The sequence below is a fragment of the Epargyreus clarus genome, unplaced genomic scaffold (assembly GCF_041222505.1).
Source record: "Epargyreus clarus isolate Ecla_fem2 unplaced genomic scaffold, WU_Ecla_fem_2.2 ptg000018l, whole genome shotgun sequence".
NCBI lineage: Eukaryota > Metazoa > Arthropoda > Insecta > Lepidoptera > Hesperiidae > Epargyreus > Epargyreus clarus.
Window position 1 is genome coordinate 786,761 of NW_027332226.1, and position 23,143 is coordinate 809,903.

The window sequence follows — 23,143 nt, forward strand, 5'->3', positions numbered from 1 at the left end:
AGGGAAGAAAATAAAATGTATTTCCCTTTATTTAATTCTTCAAGAAAGTTCCATGTTATTTATTAGATCTAACAACTGATACGGCATGCTATGTCTTGCATAATTAAGTATTATAAAAGTCAGCAATTGGAGTCGGAAATGCTCTCCGGAACTGTAATATTTTTCCTTTCTCCCAATAAAAGTTGGTTATTCGGGATTATCGAACTAGGAAGCGTTAGATCCAGATCGATCGGGTCCGTCCAGTGAAAACTCAAGCGTAATTAATATAATAATAGTTTGGGGGGGCGGGTATAAAGTGCGCGCGTGGCGGGCGCCGCCATTCGCCGCGGAACCCTCCGCGCATGCGCCCGAATCGCGAGTGCAAGTGACAGTGACAGTTGACCCACAAAATGTCCGCCAAAATTTACGTAAGTGTCAAATTCAGTGTCTAATAGCAATGTGGTTTCCGAACGCACCGAACGGATTTTTTTTTAATTTTCAAGTGAAGTGCTTTGTGGCAAAGTGAGCTTCGAGTAATAGAGTCATTCGTAAGGTGGTTCAAAACCACATTTCTATTGATTGTCGCATGTGAATTATTTGAATAAGGCGCGAGGCGGTCGCCTCCGACGGAATGTTTGATGTATCTGTAACAGCGAAATGTATACTAGGTGCTGAATGCGCTGTAGTTCATTCAAGGTTTCATACTTTTCGCACGGTTGCATTTGATATAGCTTTTGGCGAGCTTTTTGTCTCCATTACGTATTTGCGGTTCTGAAAAACTAATATTCGTAAAAACAATTATACTTATAGCTGTTATAAATATGGTAAATAGGGATTTTGTTCCAAAATTATATTATAACGATGTAAAAGATTACAAAATTATAGCTTCCATTTTTACATTTCAGTATTTTTAATAAATCGTATTGAGATAAAATACAAACAGAGTTTGAATTTAATATTTTGTCGATAATTTCTTAACACGGTTTGTCTAACAATTCTGTTTATTTATTTGTTTATTCGTCAAATATTATATAACTTGTAAAGTTTCAGCTACTTTTAGCGGTTACTTGAATGTATTTTTCTTGTCCATTCTGATTATTTGTTTTTACATTTGTGTACTTTATGGAGCTGTAAAGCTTGTAAAGTTTCTGGCATTGTAAAGCAGGATGCGTGATTAGAAGCGGAACGTGTTGATCCGCAGGTCGTGTGAAGTGCGCTTGGTATTTCGGATACGCTATTGTAAAACAACCAATTTATTAACTTACGGGTTATTTTATTGTCTGTGGAAATAATTAATTGAAAACGATTTTCTTATCTGGTTTTGTAATATTTAATTGATATTGATTGAATCTACATTATTGTGTAGTATAGCTCGGTATATACAGATTTAGACTAATTTAAGTCGTGATGTTCTCAAATACGGGAATGTAGAAACGCTATTATGGTCAAATTGATAAGTATAATTTTATGTATATAAAAAGGAGTAAAAATCCAGCCTAGTTGTATCTTTGATTAATTAAATTTTACATAATTATTGAGAGTTGATTAGGTAATTGCAAAATTCCGAGTACTTAATTGATTACATCTTAAGTTAATTAATATGATACGACACTGACAATAATATATAAAAATACACATAAATTATTTTAAAAATAGGCAAACGGGATATTGTACAATTTAGTTAGAATTTGTTTTAAGGCTTAAAGGCTTTCGCTTTTATTTAAGTGAGTAATAGTTAGCAACTGTAGGGCTAACTGGCCTATCAGTGCTAGGTATTAAGCAACCACATAATGCCTAGGTCTAGACTGCCTGCGGTACTAGAAAGGACAATATCGGAACCGGTCGTTCACCCCGTGAATGTTTTAAAATAACTTTTAAAATAATAATTAAGTTTTAGTTACTTTTTTAATCGTTTACTCGTACTTATACTTTTTTAATTGAATTGATATAAGTATGAAGTTCATTCATTTTAGGTTTCACTGTATTTCGTAACTTCAAAAAACAAAATTAGTTTTATATTTCGTTTAATTATTATTTTTATATTTAAATATATTTAAATTTATCAGATAAAAACAATATTTGGCGCAATATTATTTTACAAATATAAAAACAGTTTTGATACATTGAGTTAGTAGAGACGTGTTATTTAAATAAAAGTTTGCATAAAACAAATGTTGGTACTGTTAAGCGCCTATTTTTATCTGCATTTTCTCATGTTAATTATATATGGTTACCTACATTCATGCATTTGATTATAAGCAGTAGTTTCATCTTTTTAACATCCGCTTCTTCCACTAAGTACCTGTATTGCCATTTCCGATCACCTGTTGATAGGAAGCGCACAAATTAAGCTAGAAACACATTTGCTACGTTAAAATGTGGCGCTGTTTAGCATGCTTACATTACCTTCGATAACTTGCATGTTTTTTTTTAAATCTAACTTTGTATGTATAAGGATATTACACAAGGAGTCAGTTATAGCCTATTCCTAATTGTCGTATCATATAGCAATGAAATAAGTTAGTACCCACCATCAAGTTGAATAGTTTACAGCAAAAGGTGAAACTCTTCAATGGCTACTTTCGAGTTTGGAATCATTTGGATATTTTTAAGAAGCCTAATCGAAAAGTACAATCTGCATATTGATTGGCCTTCAAATGAGTACAACTGTTATAGGGCAAAAATACGTGAAGATACTGTTACCAGGTGAACTACAGAATTCTCCCACTTCATAACATAATATGTTTCTAGCTTAAGCAACACAAAATTTATACTCCGAACATCGCTACTACTGTTTTTCGATTGATCGTTTAACACATACTCGTAACTTCTCGATCGCGCTCCGAATGCAAATACAACGCCTCATTTGTTTCCTATCCACATCGCGATCAGATCAACACTTGTTACTGTAAAACTGACTTTATACGCCGCTAGATAGACTGCACGGTACGTTGTAGTAGTTTCACTTTCGTATGGAAAGTGAAAACTATCGCAGGAAGTGGCGGGTGCGACAAAACATAGTTACGTTTCAAACTGTTTATGGGTTTGTTACGTTGTGTTATATGTCGCTTGATGTCTAACTTAACGAGTTATGTGTAATTATGTTGGTGATTTTTTAAGTTGTCGCATGTTGGAAGTATGGTTATACTGGTAAAATCATACCACCTGTATGATTTTGTCAGACTGTTAGTTTTTGTTGAAACATATTGAAGCGACAGACATGATTTTTTATAACAAAAACCTTCACCGGTGGATATTATTTTGAAATTTCTCGTTGATAATTATGACGTGCAAAATTTTGCTTAAAGTTTCGCTTGAGACAAAGCAAGCATGATTCTTCGTGCCCATGATTTTTTGTATACCTTATGAATTAGTGGTAAAAATAAATTACCTACATTTCGTAGAGTCGTTTGTAGAGTCAACTTCCGTCAAAAATGCCATTTACAAAGTAGATATTTTGATCCGGTTTATTATGATTATGTTTCGAGCAAATAAATAAACGACACACGACACACAATTAAATTTAATTTATTTGGATAAACAAGGTTGAAGTAGAATTTGCTGTTTCTAGATTACAAAAGTTGTGATGCAGAAAGTAGAGGCAAAATAAAATAAAACAAGAGGATTATCATATTAGTTTGGCAAATCAGCTTGATTGGCAGTTGGTTCTCGACAGTCATGGTCATCTCATTACCGAGCGTGATCATACAAATTAGCCGCTTCAGCGCTTTTCGAAACGCTTGCGACGCTGCAATTGTGGAAAACTTTCGCTAAGTTTTAAGTTAATTTTGTTTTCATAGGTCATGGTCGGTCGGAAAGAAAGATTTAATTTATTGATTATTGTTTAGATTATGAGTTAATTTTTGTTACAAATATTTATTAAATAAATATCTTATGTTTTAGTTTCAATAAAATTACCTATATTTATGTAAGTTTAAAATGGTCCACATTTAACATGACAAGTTAATTAAAAAATGAGTTAATTAATATCTGTATCTAAAGATGATATGTTTTGCAGAAAAATTACAATTCATTTGAAAACATACAATGCATATAAAATATTTTGCACAAAAATATACTTCTTCTAACTTACTATTATATTTTTTATAGTCTACAAGTTAATATAAAAGTCTGTTTCCTTTTTAACCTGCTGCTGTGATTTTAATGCTTTAATGCTGTGATGTGTGGAGCACAGATAAAAAAATCGTGTTCCATCTACGTCACGACGCCGTTGCCGCGGAGTCATGTCGTATGTTTCCGTGTTCTGAGAACGGGGTTATATTGCAACATGATCATTCCTGACGGTCACGAAGGCTCCTTATAATTTCTACTTGTCTCTGAATGAAATAAAATGGAAGGGTGTTAAAATGGCACATGACTCTTTGAATACATACTTCATTATCAGCTCATTACCGTTCCACTGTTGGAAAGGCTTTCTTTTATTTCGAGGAGGGTTAGGAAATATATTTTGTATTAATTGTAGACATACTTTTCCGAGGCGTTCCAGCTTAGTCCTTAGGAGTAGCGGCGTGTCCGTGGCCGATCTCAGGTAGGAATATCTAATCCTATCTGGGGTTGATTACAGATGTCGATGGGCGACAGTAGCCACCTACCATCAGGTGGACTGCATGCTCGTCTACTATTTCTAATTTATAAAGAAATATATTTTGCAAGAGTTTCTTAACCACTAGGCTATCACTTAGAAGCAGTGATAGCCCAGTGGTCAAGAAACTCGCCCTCTTGATTGAGGGGTACGAGGTTCAAATCCCAGGCACCTCTAATAATTAATTATCTTAAACGGTGAAGAAAAACATCGCGACGAAACGTGCATACCTGAGTTTTCAAAGATATGTGACGTCTACCAATTTGCACTTGGCCAGCACGGTGGACTTTGGTCTAATCCTTCCCATTCTGAGAGGAGATCAGTGCTCAGCAGTGGGACAGTAATAGGTTGGTGATGATTAATTATTTTCCCAATGTATATTGCACATATTAGAGTACATGGATACGCCACTAATGTACAGATCAATAAAATATTAAGTAATCAAATCGTGTCCATTATTTAGCAATATGTAATGTAGATTTAATAGAATGTAATAAGTATATTTAATTTTCAGTTGGAGCAATAAACAAAAAGTATTAAGTGATTTAAAATCCCACTAAATCTTTGATGTAAAGACGTAATTACTCTATTAAGCCCAGTAGCCCATAATTACCGTACATTAAGGTTGCAACAAATATAATTTTTCGAGCGAATCTCGACTCGATTTCATAGATAGGTATCGGTGTTACCAACGCCTGCCATTTGAATATTATCTCATCATCACGCCCACGTTCAGGCAATGGGGTCAGCGGTGCAAAATACACAATAGACCTTACAGAGATTTCAATTATATTGTTTTCGTTATCTGCGACCGATCTGAACAAATAGTGCGTATATTACTTAAGGTTGTAAGATTTGGCTGAATGGATTGTAAGCATTTGATAAAAATATATTTAAGTCTATATTTGTAGAGTTGTAGTATTACGAAATCTCATATCTTAAAAAGCAACAATACGTTGTTTTAATAGTAAAAACACGCTGAAACTTTTTGTGTAATACTGCGTGGTTTTCCTCAATTTGGTTACGCACTCCGTGGTACTTGATTTTGTTTATAAGTTATAAAACGATAGAAAATAACATAGACAAAATTAAATTTATTCAATTCGTGGATTGTCGAAACGTTTAGTTCTTATTATTATTTTATTCGTCTACGTAATTGTTAAAAATGGTAAATCTAGATATTTTACGCACGACTACATTATTGAAAAGAATGAATAATTCCTTTACATAACTTAAGTATTACAGTTTAGCCAATCTATTGTTAACCGAAAAGTTGTCTTTCAAGCATTTTTGAATGAAAAAATAATTTGAATAGACGTAGTGCTTAATCCATTTTAAAGAAAAGAACTGTTCAATGGCATTATTGCTAATGGAAAAACAGTCAGATTTTTTTCCCTTGTCTTTGCATGAAACAAGATCACGTATACAAATAAGTACGTTTATTTAAGTATATCTCATTTACCTGGGTCTGCTACGCGTAAATAAATTCTGAAAAAAAACGCATTGAGACTTAATTTATTTCAGACTCGCTTCATCTTGAGTTAGTTTGTGCGAGCAAGTTTTGCTACATTCGAAAAAACACTCATCACATTTTTAAACTTACAAAAAGAAGTATAACTTAGTTAAAGAATTATAACTAAGTTCACAAATTAAGAGTTTGATTTATTGCACCCAAAAAAAAACAAAACTATTTCACATAAAAGACGCTAAATACGAAATAAGATCATCTTCAGACAATTAGACGTTAATCTGTGCTAATGAGCGCAATTAAAAACGCTGCCTAAATTCAATGTAAGGTTCTCAGAAGCCGTAAAAGCACCGATTCTGTGTATTATGTGAATATTTTGCAGACCTTATAGCTAACAATTGAGTGATAACTTTTTCAACGTCCTCTCGACAGGTGTGAGAAGCAACGCAACAACCATTCTGTGGAAGCATATAATTATGATCGTGCAAGCTCTTTTTAGTATTCGAAATATTAGTACATACGATATACACGTAATGAATACTAGTGCGTATTTTTGCAACGTTTTCATTAGCAATCTTGCAATATACGACGCAAATTATATATGTAGTTGTAAATATGTAAAAAGATAAGGATGACTTCACATCAGTCAAGATTTTTACGTATATTTAAAAAGTGCTGTTAATATTAAATTTATTTATAGTTTTATTTATTTTATTCTTTTATTTTATTTACGTAACGAAAAACATTTAATTTATTTAATAACTTTCACTTTGGAGTTTTAAATGGGTAAATTGAATATAGTAAGAATGTACTCGTATTTACTTATAAGGCTTAAGGTAAAATATGTACCACATTTCAGAAATCTTGAAATGAAATATTTATGTTTCTTTGCCTGTATATGCCTTCATCGAAGTATTTATAATTACATAATAATACCCATACAATTCTTACTATTATTTACCCAATTTGGGCAAAGCAATTCCAGATTTTAGATTAGGTATATGTTATCTTAAACACAATCTTTGTCACCTTTCACTACTTAAATGTTTTAAAAATAATGCGTAGATTCGTGATTTTGTACTTTCTAGTTATTTCTCACCTTTCAAATCCATTAAGCACATGGCAACACTGATTTTAGAATCGATCGTGAGGTAATAAAAGTACAATTATCGAATATTGTACAATATTAATCGGGTGACTTTATCGTGGTGTTGTAACTGTGCAAGAGGGCCACTTATTACAATACTTTAGACGCTTGTCGCATTGTCGGCGAATAACATATAACGAGAAAGCTAGAGGATATTATATAAGTAGTTATACTAGATATTATCTGGAGCATTTTTCATTAGGTTACCTAAAGGTTGTTGTTATGCGTTAAATTATGAGTCATATCCAATTGTACCGATATTTCATTTTTTTTGTATTTTAGTAGATTTATACACATACGTTCGAACGTATGACACATCTTTGTATTATAGTATAATCATTTGGGAACGTTTTCGTACAATTTGTGAATCAGCTTGTTTTGAGCTTTTGAATCTTTACATATATTGAATATTATAATATTCGTATAGGTATGGTTTTATCTATACTAATATTATAAAGAGGAAAACTTTGTTTGTTTGTTTGATTGTAATAAATAGGCTCAAAAACTACTAGACCGATTTTAAAAATTCTTTCACCATTCAAAAGCTACATTATCCACGAGTAACATAACCTATATCTTATATGAAATATATTTGGTAAATAGATTTTGAGGCAGTACAAAGTTTGCCGGGTCAGCTAGTAATGTATAATCTTGGTCGTGATTCTGACACTAATCTTTTTTGGCATAATAATAATTATCACATTGTTTTCGCTTTAACTGTTTACTTACTTGTGGTGCAACATGGGCCTAAATTGACAACTTTAGTATGTAGCCGTTCTGAATACAAAAGTTTGTGGAAAATTTACGAAAGTGAAATATATGTATCTTGAGATACTTATAGTAACAATATTATAAGTTAGGCTTCAATGATTGCTTAAAAGAATAATAAGTAAGTGTGTAATCAAATCAAATCAAAAGACTTTCAAATAACAAGTATTTCGAAAATGTAACCTTTTTTTTACATGAGGCTAAAAAAATAAAAATATCAATGGTCTCAGGTAGAGTTAGGAAATACGTTTCAAATATACCATTAGTAGTAGGTTATTGTGACAATTTATCTTTATTTTTTATCTTTTAAATATTACGCATATATATTTAAGCATGTATTAAAACGGATATGCGTATACGATGATATTAAAACACACATTCGTTAAGCCCGATTTGAACTTGGGATATTTGATAATATACAGCGATGTTTTTATCTTTCCCACGTCAAAAATCAGGTTTCCACTTCCTTATTGTATTGCTAATTTATGTTGTATCTGATTTTAATAAATCAACATGATATGATTTAATAATACATAAAGTAGTGTTGAGGTCATGGCTTTGTTTATTTCAAAAGTTCAATTAGATTCTTTTGTTTACAACCGTAGATTTATAATATAAATGATCCATTAGTACCGTTATTCCGTTATTCAAAATTGCAGCGTTGATAAATAATAATTTATGTTGGCAATTTAAATAAATTGTATGTGTTCCTACAAACTTATATAAGTGTACCTTAGCTTAATTAGTAACATATTATTAAAACATTAAAAATAATAAAGTGAATAAACAACCAATAGCGGAGAGTGAAATACTACAAATAAATTATGTGTTACGTGTGTTACAACGTCGCGCAACTTCGTTCTATACTAAAATAAACTGATCTGTTTTTCTAGCACGCTAACAGAAGTGTAACTTCGAAAATAATATATAATTACTTTTTTATTCCTCGTTATTGCGACCTCGAACCGAATGAATTTGCAATATGCATATTGAATAAATATTCATGACAGTCAATTGATATATTTGCTGCCAACGATGACTGTTCATTAATGTGACGGCTCTCGTAGATTAAGAATTTGCTGCGTCAGGCATCAATTTTAATATTTACACAACTTAAAGCTCAACAGGCCTACTCAAGGTAGGAATCATCATCATCATCATCAACCCATTACTGTGTCCCACTGCTGGGAACGGGTCTCCTCTCAGAATGAGAAGGGTTGGCCATAGTCCACCGCGCTGGCCAAGTGCGTATTGGTAGGACAAGGTAGGAATATCTAATCCTATCTGTTGTTGATTACAGATATCCGTAGGTGGCAGTAGCCACTTACCATCAGGTGGACTGCATGCTCTTCTGCTACTCCTATATTATAAAAAGAGCTACAAACCATTTCTATACATCGTTGTTACATTTTGCTGTAGGAAATTGATTAAAAAATGTAGAGTCGTTGATGGTTCGACTACGGAAGCGCCACCGTCATACTTATTTCGACCTTATAAAAATTAAGCTTTAAACATTGATGTGTTCTGGCAATAAGGGTGTGATAAGAAAGACCCACTATACTGTAGGAACTTAGTCGTCAAGTGTAAATGCATATCTGAAGCCGACTTTAGTTAGGTCTCGAACACTTTCTGGAATTGGTTATAGACTCATGAGTGGCACATGCCACTTACCATATTACTGTATGTACATTTAGTATTTTTTTATATTGCATTTTTTTTAAGATAACCATATCTACCCAACTCTACCATAAGATTTCCCGTGAATTTCACAGATGACCTTTAGAATTGCGTTGGAACGTTTCGTACAAGTGTATCTCCTTCAAACCAGAACACAGCGGTTACCATTTCTGATGATGCTTTCACTACAACCCAGCACTGGTGGTTTAACATATCGCTTGATGCATTCGCTCTTTAAACCATTTATGAAGAATGATCTCGTTAATTATAATAACAGGTGCATTGTCGGTTGGGCGGTGGTTATTAATCAACTAAATGATTGTTTTAGAAAGTTAATGTCGTGTGTGGCAACGTTTTGTAACAATAACGGTATAACGGATAATGTTGATACTATGTTTGCGCCGCGGTGTCGGCTACATTGCAGGATGGTTTCAAAATAAACGTAGTCCCTTGTTTAATATTTGCCTAAAGTGATAATTCATACCAGAAGAAACTATGTTTAAGTCAGGTTTAAATCAGTTTTGTTAGGAATCGAATGCTGAACTCTCCGCGTTTTAAACTTGTATTACTTTATTGTATACCGCTCCGTCACGCGAGCCACCAAGGGATTAGGTAATAGGTAATGTGATTCCTAAAATCTAGAATAAGTTAAAAAGATTTATTTTTCATTTTTTTAATATAAAATAAATATTCACATAAAAAAGTTGTCATGCGTTTATTGGTCATTGAGCGCGAAAAAAATGCCATTAATGGGTGATCTTCAATGACCTTTGGAAAATGTGCATTTCCGCGCCCCAGAGGTCACCTAGTCGACGGTTCCGGGTGATTTAATACATAATTATAGCAGATACAAGTTTTTTTGGAAAATGTAAATATTATGTTTTTTATAACATTAAAGTTTGTAATCCACCTGCCACAAGTGGTCACAACAGCCCGCGGAGGTCGGTCTACCTATCCATCCCTATCTTTTAAGATAATCTTGTTTTGTCTCTAGATGCATCTTGAACATCTATTTTTTCCGTAAAACAACTTGTTAGGAGTTGCTATATTTCGAATTGAAGGGTATATTGAGCATTTCAATATAGTTCACGAAAGCTGTACATCTGCGGCCAGCCTTATTAGGATTTGTTTACAGAAATCCAAGGAAGCCAATGACCACTCTGTCAGGTGTACAGCTACTTAAAAAAACATTTATTTCTTTCATTTAAAGTTTAGCGGAAAACTTAAGCCACAGTTATTTATCAATCGTGTAACACAGTATATTATTATTATTACCAATATTTATTTATATCCTAAGATTCGTGGAAGTTTTCTCTCACAGACATTCGCTGAAGGTCGCAAAGAGATTGTAACAGATACTAAGTAACTTGACTACGTAAAATAATACATGTAATGTAATATAATAGGCCACTTATCATTTAGGCGTTTCGACTTGACAGAGTAAGCAATCAAAATGTTGCTAGGGACTAAAGTTATTAATGCTCCCATAAACAAAAGATAATATTATTGAAGTCTTATCTGAGAAATAGCAGTGATATAATCTAATGAAACTTGGCTTCTCAATGAATTTTTAAGTCGAAACTAAATCATTTATGCCAATGATATATTGAAAATGGTGTTAGAAGTCGAAAAGAAGTTGTAACATACAAAAAATACAAGTTGTAACATAAAAACAGGAGACAACATATAATTCAGTCAGTTACTAAGTTTTATTGAAAAGTTTCTTCTTAAAAAACGGCGGGAACTTAGTTGCCAAGCTATTCTGTTTTACAACCCTTTTATATCTTTATGGTTGGCCATTCTTCAGCATGTGGAGGTTTTGAGAATACTTTTCTTTAATTAAACAAAAAAATCAATAAACAATACAGAAGCTAGTAAATTATTTAAGCGCAATTACCTAATGATGACATAAGTCAAGCTAATCAGGTATTGATAGCAAGTTAAAGAAATTGGGTTAAACCTTTACATAACGGACATAATGGGCGTAATGAGCATAATGATCGCATGTTCGTGCTCGTGCGTTAATTCGTCACGCTCGGCCGCGACACGTTACCTAAAACGTAACAGTGGACCAACTGGAATAATCGGGTACATAATGAAGTTATTTTACCGGGTAATAGCATTTCTCGATTAGCATATGTATTGACGACCCGCGTGGCGGAGCGGCAACCATACCGGTCTGACGCGCAAAGGGTCCCGGATTCGATCCCCGGCCAGACAGATATCTAAATGAATGAATTTAGATTTCTGTGTCTGGGTGTTTGTGTATTTGTCTATGTGTGTGTCCATGGCACCTACGACACAGTGAATCCTAGTGGGGCTGTGAGTGTAGAAAGCGTTTTTTACCTTAAGCGTTTTAACCAACTTCAAAAAAGGAGGTTCTGTATTCGACCGTTATTTATGAACATTTGTATGTCCGCGATTTTCTCAGACACTACAGATCCAATTTGGATTGAGTTTCCTTTATACGTGATGCACCTTTGCTATGCAGATATACGCACTTATACAGATGAAAGTATCTTAAGACCATACGGGCCATCTGAAGGTAAAATTTACTGCCATTCATGAACATTTGTAATCAACACCATGTAGGACCAAAGCATTCTACCTGAAGCCTGATTACAGGTGCCCGTTCTGAATTAAGTTAGTCGCATCATATGATACTCACACAGTCAGTAGGCATCCATCCCAAATTAGTCGCTATATAATTTCGTTTGTCAATGTACTGTGCACTGCGGATCATGAACATGATAAAATTGTGGCACAACATCTGAAAAGGATTTATTTAAGGTAAGGTTATTTATTAATTGAATTTGTGTTGCTCTCCCGAAGGACTAAGTGATAAAGTATTACCGTATAATTACAAATCTCTATCACCTTTAAAATAGATATAATTTAAATGTAGTAATATTATGACATATGCAAACATGTAGGCTATATTCTATATATCATAACAAACAAGCTCAACTCCCGACGGTATAGGAAGTTTATAAATCATTACATTTTATACATAATGGTTATATAACCACTGAAGTCATTAACTGTATGTCATTGAAAAACTACAGAGTCTTACGTGAAGAAAATCAACTGACGTATGTCATTATATTATGCAGATTTTGTAACTGATGCGCAGGCGCAGTTACAAGTAATAATAAATTATACATATTTTATTACATGTTAAACATGACAGACGTTTCAAACGATCTTAAATAATTTGTAACGTATTAATGTAGGTATTATTGTACCAGCACGTTTAGTTATTAAAACATGCAAAGAAAAGTTTATTATCTTTAATATTTTTATTGTCTATGATTTCATTTTGTGGCTATTATTTATGACGTTTAAATGTGAAGTGATTTTAAATGTGAAAATTGTTGTGGAAAAGCAAACTTTAATGTCGTTTCTCTAAATTTCAGAGAACTTTCCACTAGATAAGAAAAATCAATATTACATACATATGATGTTGTTTAATATGATGTGAATCATTTAACTGGATCGTAATATATTCGTTATAAAAATTACAGTTCAAAATAATGTGTTTTTACCAAAGAGATTATAACATAGAGCTAGAGAACGGACATCGTCAATATTTTCATCCAAAAAAATATACAACTTCACAGTTATAATCTCAGATTGATTGCTATTTAATTGGATAGATTGACTATTAATAACGGACGTTAGTTGGATTTGCAAATTACAAATAAATGAAAAGTCCTACTACAATTATTATGATAATTACGTCGTGTGCCAATATCGTCATTAAGTATTGCATAGTTTTCCTAGTCGCGTCATATCTGAGCTTTCTCTAGATCAGATGACGCAACTTGGGGTGGCGGTGGTTAGTGACAGAAATGTTTCAGGAAAGAAAAATATGATTTATTTGTAGCTGCGCGGATTGTAATTATGGGTAGTGCTTGGGTTAGGCGCAAACTTTATGAACTTATGATACGACTACGATAGATCGCTACTCCAGTGATAAGTTCACTTTTGAATACCATTGTATGTTATATTTTAAACAGGTTTGTCTAGCGCACGAGAAAGGTATTTTGTATTTATATTGTACATATATATACTTTGTACAGTCTGCGACCAGGCAATTTGAACTTATCAATTTTGTCCTTGAAGTGCGGGTAGTCCCGCGGTTTGTGCATAGTTAGAAATGTCGAATGCAGTCATGAGATCGCGGGTAGATCAATAGTGGCTAAATATCATACTTTGAACCGTTAGTTCCGGTTGTAATCATTGACTAGGTGTCAATAAATCTTGTCGGAGGCCTTATTTATTTCTAACGTTAAGCAGTTTTTGCGATTCGGTGGAATATTGTAAAATGACTTATATATAAATGACATATAAGACAATTGAGTGGCAATGCATCTTTGATCGCCTCCAGGTAGAACTCCAGTGCTTTATGTGGTTGGTTACAAATGTCAACTGGCGACAGAGGCTTTGATGGACCATTAGCTAGTTTATTTTATCTTATAAAAAAACGTAAGCCAAGGAGAAAGATCATGGTTGGCCAAAATGTAACAAGTTTAGATAATAGTCCAAAAAAATTGTCATATCTTTCTAAGTATATAAAATTATCAAAACTCAGCTTATTTCTTAAAGTAACTTTGTTAAATGTGGCAATGCAAGTATAAAATACATTTTTAGAAATCGGCGTTCAAAATATAATTATAAGTGTTGATATTATCTAACAAGCGAATTGCTCTACATAGCGCCCTTCGAACCGGTTCTGCAGTAACACTTATATAAGTACTAGTATCAATTGAATTGTTGATTGCATACCTGTGAAACAAAGCTGGAAGCACCGTTATGCTCAGTTTAACTACTAACTTGGTAGTATACTCGTTATTATAATTCGTATTGAAACTACTTTGAATAATGTTATTCAGGGATCTAAATTGTGAAGTTACACTGCAAGTAGTGAGTTAACGAGCTTTTGCCCGCGGCTTCACTCGTGTTACGAAGTAATATTTTCATCCCCTATTTTATCCCCTAGGGGGTAGAATTGATCAAAATTCTTTCTTAGCGGATGCCAACGCCATTACATCTACCTGAATGCCAAATTTCAGTACGATCCGTCCAGTGGTTTGAGCTGTGCGTTGATAGATCATTTTGTCAGTCAATCACCTTTGAGTTATATATAATTTAGATTAAGGAGTAACATGTTATAGTTGAATGCTAATTAAAAAGTTAATTGTATCAGGCGTTACTTTGTGGAAATCCATGCTATTAAGTTAAGATTAAAACTACTTCGCAACAATCCGCTACAAAAAAAATACTCAATTAAATTGCTAATTAAAAGCTGATAAATTATTGTGCCAAATTCTAGTGCAAAAGTTTGTCTTCAATCTTCCAGGATTCCAAATTGATAATTATGAAAAATATGCGTATTTGAAATTAATTATTTCGTCTTGCTTTAACGGTATTTCAAAAGTAAATATCTCTTAATTATGTTACAAGTATTTATAATAGGTTATTAATACGTTAATGCCGATAATTCTACCCAGTTTAATTGATCTTGGCTACAGCTAAGCCACGTAACAGATAACGTAACGTAACTCATACGTAAAATTATATAAAGTAAATATACCTTGAAACCAATGGTTTACAATTCCTCACATTGTTAAAATTATATGTGAAGTCTATGATATGCCCAATGCCCAATGCCCATATGCGATTACAACACAAAAAAAAATTAACCAACCGGTCAAAATTCTATTTGAGTTACTTCCAGCATCACTCATACTTCAGTCGTGCGTAGCGATGTGTTATTCTAATCTCCATACTAATTTTATATTACACAATTGCAAAGAAATAAAAAAAAATAGTGTGTATTGTAAACTTATTTTGAATTGCTCTAACGACGAAAGAAACGTAGTGAAGACAACCGAGAGTTCTGAAAAAAAGATTCTCAAAAGAATATCAATCCTCACTTGGCCAGTATGATGAACTATGGACTAAACCTCTCTCACTTTTACTGGGAACCCATGTTCAGCAGTGGGACAGTAATATGTAGACCACTATTATTTACTCAGTATTATCTACCAAAGTTACATGAGGAAACAAAGTTACATATGAAGGTGGTAGAACCCTTTGTGGTTCGACTCCGGCGGCGCCACTGCCACGCCTATTTCTGCCTCATAACAGCAGCGTTAAGCGCTGCTGTGTTCTGGATTGAAGGGTGTGGTAAGGGAAACATACTTTTCTGAGGCGTTCCGGCTTAGTCCTCTGGGGTAGCGGCGCAGCTGTGTCCGACCTCAGGTTGATTACAGATGTCAATGGGCGGCAGTAGCCACTTACCATCAAGTGATCTGCTACTCCCATATTATAAAAAAAAACATTTATATAAATATAGTGTAGAGATGTTAAATACATAAACTAAAGATATTCGTATTTTCACGCGTCGACTATGATTGCATTAAGATTATGAGATTAAGAGATGAGATTGTGAGATGATTTTATTAATTGAGTGGAAGATAAACAATTAGCTGAAGATTCTAGAGCGTTGTGCACTTCCCACGCCACTCCTCGCGAAGGCCACTTGTGAAATTGGACCAGTGTAACTTTGACATCTGTCACACACCCTAGAAATGTTACGCAAAACCCAGCTTTTGTTTGCTTTTCATTATTGTTGCTTGATTCAGTAATACTCTCTATACAGAATGGCTTTTGTATGTTTTTGGCTCGTATATTATAGAGAGTGAGTGAGGCAAATAGAACTGCTATTATAGATTTTTTTATGGAATCAAGCTATATAAGGAATATTGAGTTTTCTGTTCGGTCTGTGACATAAAATAGCTCTAGGATAACTTTTAACATTTTGTTCATAGAAATTAAAAAAGTAAAAAGTTTTACTACAAAGTGAACCTCGAATTGTATTATTCATGATTCTGTTTATTGCTATACTGCATTATACTCTTGTCTTTACTGAATTATTCAGAACAACAATTAAGTTATTGTTGCAAATGTCATGGTTTATTTCCATCAAATATATTGGCGCGTATTTTACGCCGTAATCTCACGAGTTTTAACAGTATTTCGTTATGCGATCGTTTCTTTGACTTGCTACTGATAAATATAAAAAAAATATTTTTCTGACTCATGAAAATGATATTGGTAATCATATATAAGTCGCAAAAATTGTGCAAGACGTACTTACGACCTCAGAAACATCATAAGTGACCCCATTCTCTAACCACAAATAATGATTGTCTTATACGAGTGATTGTTGATTTTTACTAATTCCATTTTTCTTTTTTCAGGTAAGTACCAGAACCTTGGCTAAGATTGCAAATGGCAACCAGATAAGTAATCTACTTAATTACATCTGAGATATTTAAATCAACTGTTTACTACAAGTTCAATTTCAAACGTTTCCTTTAATTACGAATTAACCTGAATGTGATATTTTTGTAATATTACAGAAAAAAACATTAATTACTTTAAATTTTCATAATATCTTTTATAGCGGCGGATATCCTCGGTGTCGGCTTGTAAAACATTGACGTATTTGGCATTCCATATAGTCTTAATGTACAAAGAAATCACAGAGCTCTCAGAATTGAAGACGTACTTATGAATAACACTAGTTATTTAGCGACAAAGATGTATTAGCCATAAGCTGTTGTCATATACATAATATATTATAGTTGTAATCTGTTCTCCCTTTGATGCTTATATTTATAACAACAAAAATATATTCCATCAATCCCAAAATATAGTACTTATTCTGTAAAATGTATTATCAGAAAAACACAGTAAAAAATAAGTAGTAAACAGTTCCTTTTCCATTAGTGCAACGAAAAAATCAAACTTATACGTGTAGTTGAACAAAAACCTCGTCATTTCCCATACAAACATATCAGTAGATGGAAATCCACCGAAGAACGTGGAAACGCATAAAATGCTGCCAGTGACATGCATTGGCATGCATTTAAACATTGCGATGTTCGTAAAAGGCTTTATGAGTAAACCCAGGGCGACCAACTTTTCGACATAACTTTTTATACCGGACATGATTTTATACTAGATTTTTTGTGGCGGTACAGTCTGGATAGTTCATACGATCATGTGTTAAAATGTGATATTGTTTTTTCGAGAGAGGGCAATGATTTTCGAGTGTAAACTGCCCAAACGGCATGACAGAGTTTAACGTGTGAGGTATCGTTGGTTTCGGCTAAAATCTGTTGTTACTAGTGCAGCCTAGGCTCTTTTTAAGCCGTGTTTTTTGTTTTTGTAATAATTCGTCTAGTAATATAAGGGTTTGTTTAATCACTTGTTTATATCCAAGAACTAACGTGGTAGATACGTGTACAAAGTCTCTATCTCTCTCTCTTTCGTGTCTCTATAAATAGGCTTAACTAAAACAGTTAAGATTTTTCCTTTATATTTGCCAACAATTTTTTGTTTGTTAACTTTTAACGATCTTTAGTTTTATACCTAAAAATTTCCATAATTTTAAACCTCAAATTTTCCATAATTATTGCGGTCGATTTTGACCCTTAGGCAAAAACTATTTAAACTTTATACTTATAAATATACGTCCTTAATGTACGGCCTTTGTATTTAAAGCAAATCATTCATAGTCCATTCGAAGTATATAAGCTAAAGGTTATGAGTCACTCGACCAGTTCGCGCTAAGTCGTTACCATATCGTGCATAGAGACCTTAAGTGTCCATTAGGGTTGTCATCTTTTTGATATGTTTATATTGCAAAAAAAAAAATACTTTTGAGAAATCCAGAAAAGATTGTAAATGTCTTTGCTTTAGCGATCAAGGTTCTATCATTTTGAACATTATTATAATTTGAATAATTGAAATCATAATAAAATAAATTAAGGCGAATAATAAGCACGGCAGAAAAAATAATTATGAAAATATAGTATTGAATAAAAATATAACACGAAGATTTGTGGCAACCCTAGTAGCCCATTTCCTGTGATATTTGCATTGATTTAATGGGCGCTTCGCTTGAACTTCCAATATTTGCCACTTGATAATTATGTGCGAATTTGTTCCAAATGTTTAATCCATGTTAATTAATAATTCGTAATTGAACTAGCCGTCCTTACCGATCATCACATTTCCATAAACAATTTGATAGTACATAATAACACGACATTAACATTACTTTTATGTAAAATACCTTTACGCCATTCTGATAGTTTTGTCTCTAAATATACATGTTTCACCACATGAATGTAATTAAAATATTTATAAGTCTGAGGAAGACTCCTCATTTGATTTACCAAGGATGTAACCATAAAAGGATAGTTCTATCTTGACGCAATTTATTTACTCGATAGCTTTTTAAATTATTTAAGTATTTTATACTGTTTATACACTTCATGACTTTTTTCAAATCAACTCAAAAATACTACCTTTTACAGTCGGGTAAATCTCATTGATACATCGGTACGTAACAGTTAAAATCTCAGAAAAATAATATTTATTTCTATAACATAGGAGTAGTAGACGAATATGCAGTTCGCCCGATTTTAAGTGCCTATTGCCGCCTATAGACATCTGCAATCAACCAAGATTCCTACTTGAGGTTGGCCACAGACCGCGCCGCTGCCCCTAAGGACTAAGCTGGAATGTCTCAGACAAGAATGTCTCCCTTACCACACACCCTACAAACAAATATATCACCAGTGAACCGTTATCGGTCACTAGCCACGCACATTACCATACATTTACAAGTACCTATGTAATCTAATATGTGTATGTATTCAACGGGCAGCCGCGGGCCAACCTTGGGTCCCTTTCTATTGCTCGGCGCTAACCTTTACCGATGTAAGCCGATCTGTCGTGCCGTATACCGTATCAACGAATGGCCGGTTTGGAGGGAAAAGTAAATCGGTATAGATAGATATTTTTGAAAACTATATTGCAGTTTCAGTAGAGTCAGAATAGTTTGACCAGGGAGGTAGCGCCGCAGCACCAGTTTCGTGTCCGAAACAGTTCTGAGTTTGTGATGTGGCTGACGGCTTACATACCCACTATAGTTCCCAGGAGTTGCTACGCATTTGTGATCGGCTTTGGCCAGATCCTGTTGTATGTAGAGTCGCTTACAGATGGGACTGACAGCTTAGCATCAGTTGCGACTGCAAGCGCGTTTGCTATTCCAATCGTATAAAAATTCTTGCACCTTAGACATTTGTCTGAAAACATTAGTCATTTGTAGACAGTATTTAGAGCGAAAAGTAAACTTGCTATGTAGAAATTTAATTTACTAACGATACATATTAAACATTTAAGGGAAAGGTACATTGCGTTATGCAGATATTTATTTGTACCAATGACAAATTTTAATGTTGTCAACGTTTTAATGTTGTCAAAAGTTGGCAGATAATAATTGAGCAATGATATTTAGTACCTATAAAGTTTCGTTTAATAATTTCATATACTTGATTTGAAATTATTCTAGTCTTATACCTAAGCGTAGCGGATAAGAGTTCATTTACATTTACAGATTTGTTTGACAAAATGGTATTCTCCTATATAAAACGTAAACGTAAACTCGGGCCGGGCTTATCGAAGTAATGTTTAGGAAGTTTAGGCTCGATCTGTAGATATGTATGAACGGGCATAAGAGTTGATACAAACGAATAGAATTCCACGGATTTTTGAAATCATGTAATAAACTTTCTAAAGTCAATCTAAATATAGAGCGTTATTTTATAAGCTCTCATCCCTCCCCCAAATCATCAAAATTGTTCCCTTCTCTAAGGGGATGAAATTTCAGAACTCCTCATTTCCTTAACGGTGGGCGTTAACTATCGTAAGGGTGCTTTTCCTGTCACGCGTGTGTCGTGTGTCGCGCCCGCACGCGCATGACACATGATTCCTGTCATTTCATATGCACGTCAATCGAAACGAGACATCAAAGAGTAACGAGACAAGCGTGCGGTCGTAAACCCGCGTGACAGGAAAAGGGAAACTGTTTTAGATTTAGTGCTTGTTTATGATATGAATTTAATTTGCATTCAACTTTACTAAGCATTATTAAGAACGAATATATTTGCAACCGTTAATCACCGTTAAATAATCATATTATATAACCAAACTCTAAAATTGCTCCAATTCTCTATCCGGTTAGTATCACGGCAATATAACTACTCAACCTACTACAATATCCACCTACATTGCTAAAATTTGTACCGCCCAATACCTTTCCTTATTAAAATTACTTTTAGGATACTCGTTACGAGTAAAATGGCTCGAAGTACCAAAAGTAGTTGACCTTCAATGGACAGGAAGTAAATTAAAACAAATAAATGTAGGAGTTATTAATATAACTATAATATTGGTAATATAACGTGATAATATATTTTATGACCTATGGTAAAGCTTTTAAACAGAATTTAAGGGAACTATTCGATATGTTACTGCTGGGCGTAGGTCACTCCTCACAGCGGAGGGAAGTCTGAACTATTAGCTTTGTAACCACGTAAATTAATGTGACTTCCAAATCTATAGCGGCACCATAGATTAGTAAAGATTACTCCTAACAAGAAAATGTACCCAGTTTTGAGAATTGAAATAGTTGCGTAAAAAAGTTTTGCCACATTTCCGTGCTAAAATGTCCTTAAAATATTTGAAATAATCATTTATTTATTATGTAAATTACGCAGTATTAGTTATTTATTCGTAAATTGTCTCTAAAATGTTTTTATTTGTCAAGAATTCAAAAAAAGAACTTACTAATAAGCCGTTTGTCGCTTCATTCAATTTCAAGGCGGCGAAGTATCTTTACTAATCTATGAGCGGCACTATGTATATTTTCATTATACAAGCCTGCTTTTTTAAAATCGGGTTCAGTAGTGCAGGATCGCGAGTGGATGCGGCCACTGCGACTAAAATCTTACAGATAATTTCGCTTGTGATCTTGCATAGCACGTTATATCCAAAAGTAAACGCAACAGTTGTAGTTATCCAGATACTTTATTTAACTTTCGTTTTAAATCATTACGAAAATTCACTGTTTATAAATAAATAAATGTTATGCAATAAATCTTGATTTGCAATATAATAATACATAATTATGACCGAATGCCCTTGTCGGACTTGTCCTTGTGAGCTTTCAAGGTCTACATCACGCAAATACAAACAATACGAATTATCATGTACGATAATGTGTGCATAATGCAATGTAAATGTATCGATAACATAATTAGCATAACTGCTTAGTTGCGGGAATATTTATAAGTTTTAATATAATCTACTAAAATCCCAAATACGCACATTTGAATTTGATATACATTAGAAATTACCTAATTATCACTTGCTCTACCCCTAAAGGATTACATCGTAAGGAAATCTACACGTCTGAAAATTCATTAAATACTTCTCCAGTGTGAAGTGTATCCGTACTTGGCCAGCATGGTGGACTATGGCAGTATAGCCTTCACTCCTTAAGTATAAGAAGGCCATAGTGCCCATAGTCCACAAGTCTCAGCAAAGGGACAGTAATAGATTGACGACAATATAAACTGTCGGGGGTCCAGACTTTACTTTAAACTGTATCTGCGAAGGAGCAGTGTTATTATGATAATATGAAATTTCTATAATAAAATTTTCTATCTTCACGGAACCGTAAAAATAAATCACAAACTAAAATTTGTCATTTCATTGCGGAATAATGACACTATTCGTATATATGACGACTTCATTTTTGTCACTTTCGCGCCTAAACTACCTAAACTTTCTCCACAGATAATTCATAGCATGCAGAAAAAATATAACGTTGAATAATATTGGCATATTAGGCAGCGATTTACATACTACATGAGTCGTTAAACTAATTTTGTTACAAAGCATTTGTAATCGCGTGTAGCTATTCGGAAGATCGAGACAGACAGATGGACACATCCGTAACAATAATGAATGGAGACAGGCACGCAAACATTACATGTTGTTACTTTACGTAATATTCAATGGTTGCGCTTACTGGTTTTATTGTTTGGAATAGTTTGGTATGTATTTCGATATAAATTCCTTTTGCAATATGTTTCGACCACAGAACTTAATATAGAATTTAGATATCTATGGTCATGAGATCTTTGGCTTGAAAGACATGTAGCTATTTCTGTGGCAACGATGATAAATCGACGAGGTATGGCTACCACAGAGTACCATTTCTAAACAAATTGCCAAGAACGTTTCGGTGTTTCAGTCTTTGCTACACGGATACTTACGAAACTTTTAATGGTAACATAGGTAAATTATCGTACTATTCAATGGACAAAGCTATTAATTCAATAAAGACTAACTGCACTTTATTCTTACGACATATCGCCAAAATGTATTTGTTTTATTTCTTTACAAATTATTCGATCGAATGAGTGACCGTTTTGTCTAAGAATTTTGACCCTAGAGATAACACTCTTACTTTACCATTGACTAATGATCTCATTAGTAAAATTATGCTAAAATGACGCTGATAAAATGTACCTATTTTATGTAACGTTTTGGTACTGTGCGTTGTAATATT

General features: G+C 33.5%; 1 protein-coding gene across 1 annotated transcript in view; it reads left to right on the top strand.

Moving 5' to 3' along the window:
• Positions 1 to 265: 265 nt before the first annotated feature.
• The window catches only part of CPH28 (cuticular protein hypothetical 28), a 56,736-nt gene continuing 33,858 nt past the window's right edge, over positions 266 to 23,143 (top strand). Inside the window, exon 1 of the mRNA XM_073082517.1 lies at positions 266 to 407. Within this exon, the coding sequence (XP_072938618.1) occupies positions 390 to 407 (18 nt within the window). The 5' untranslated portion in view covers positions 266 to 389. The remainder of the gene's footprint in view (positions 408 to 23,143) is intronic.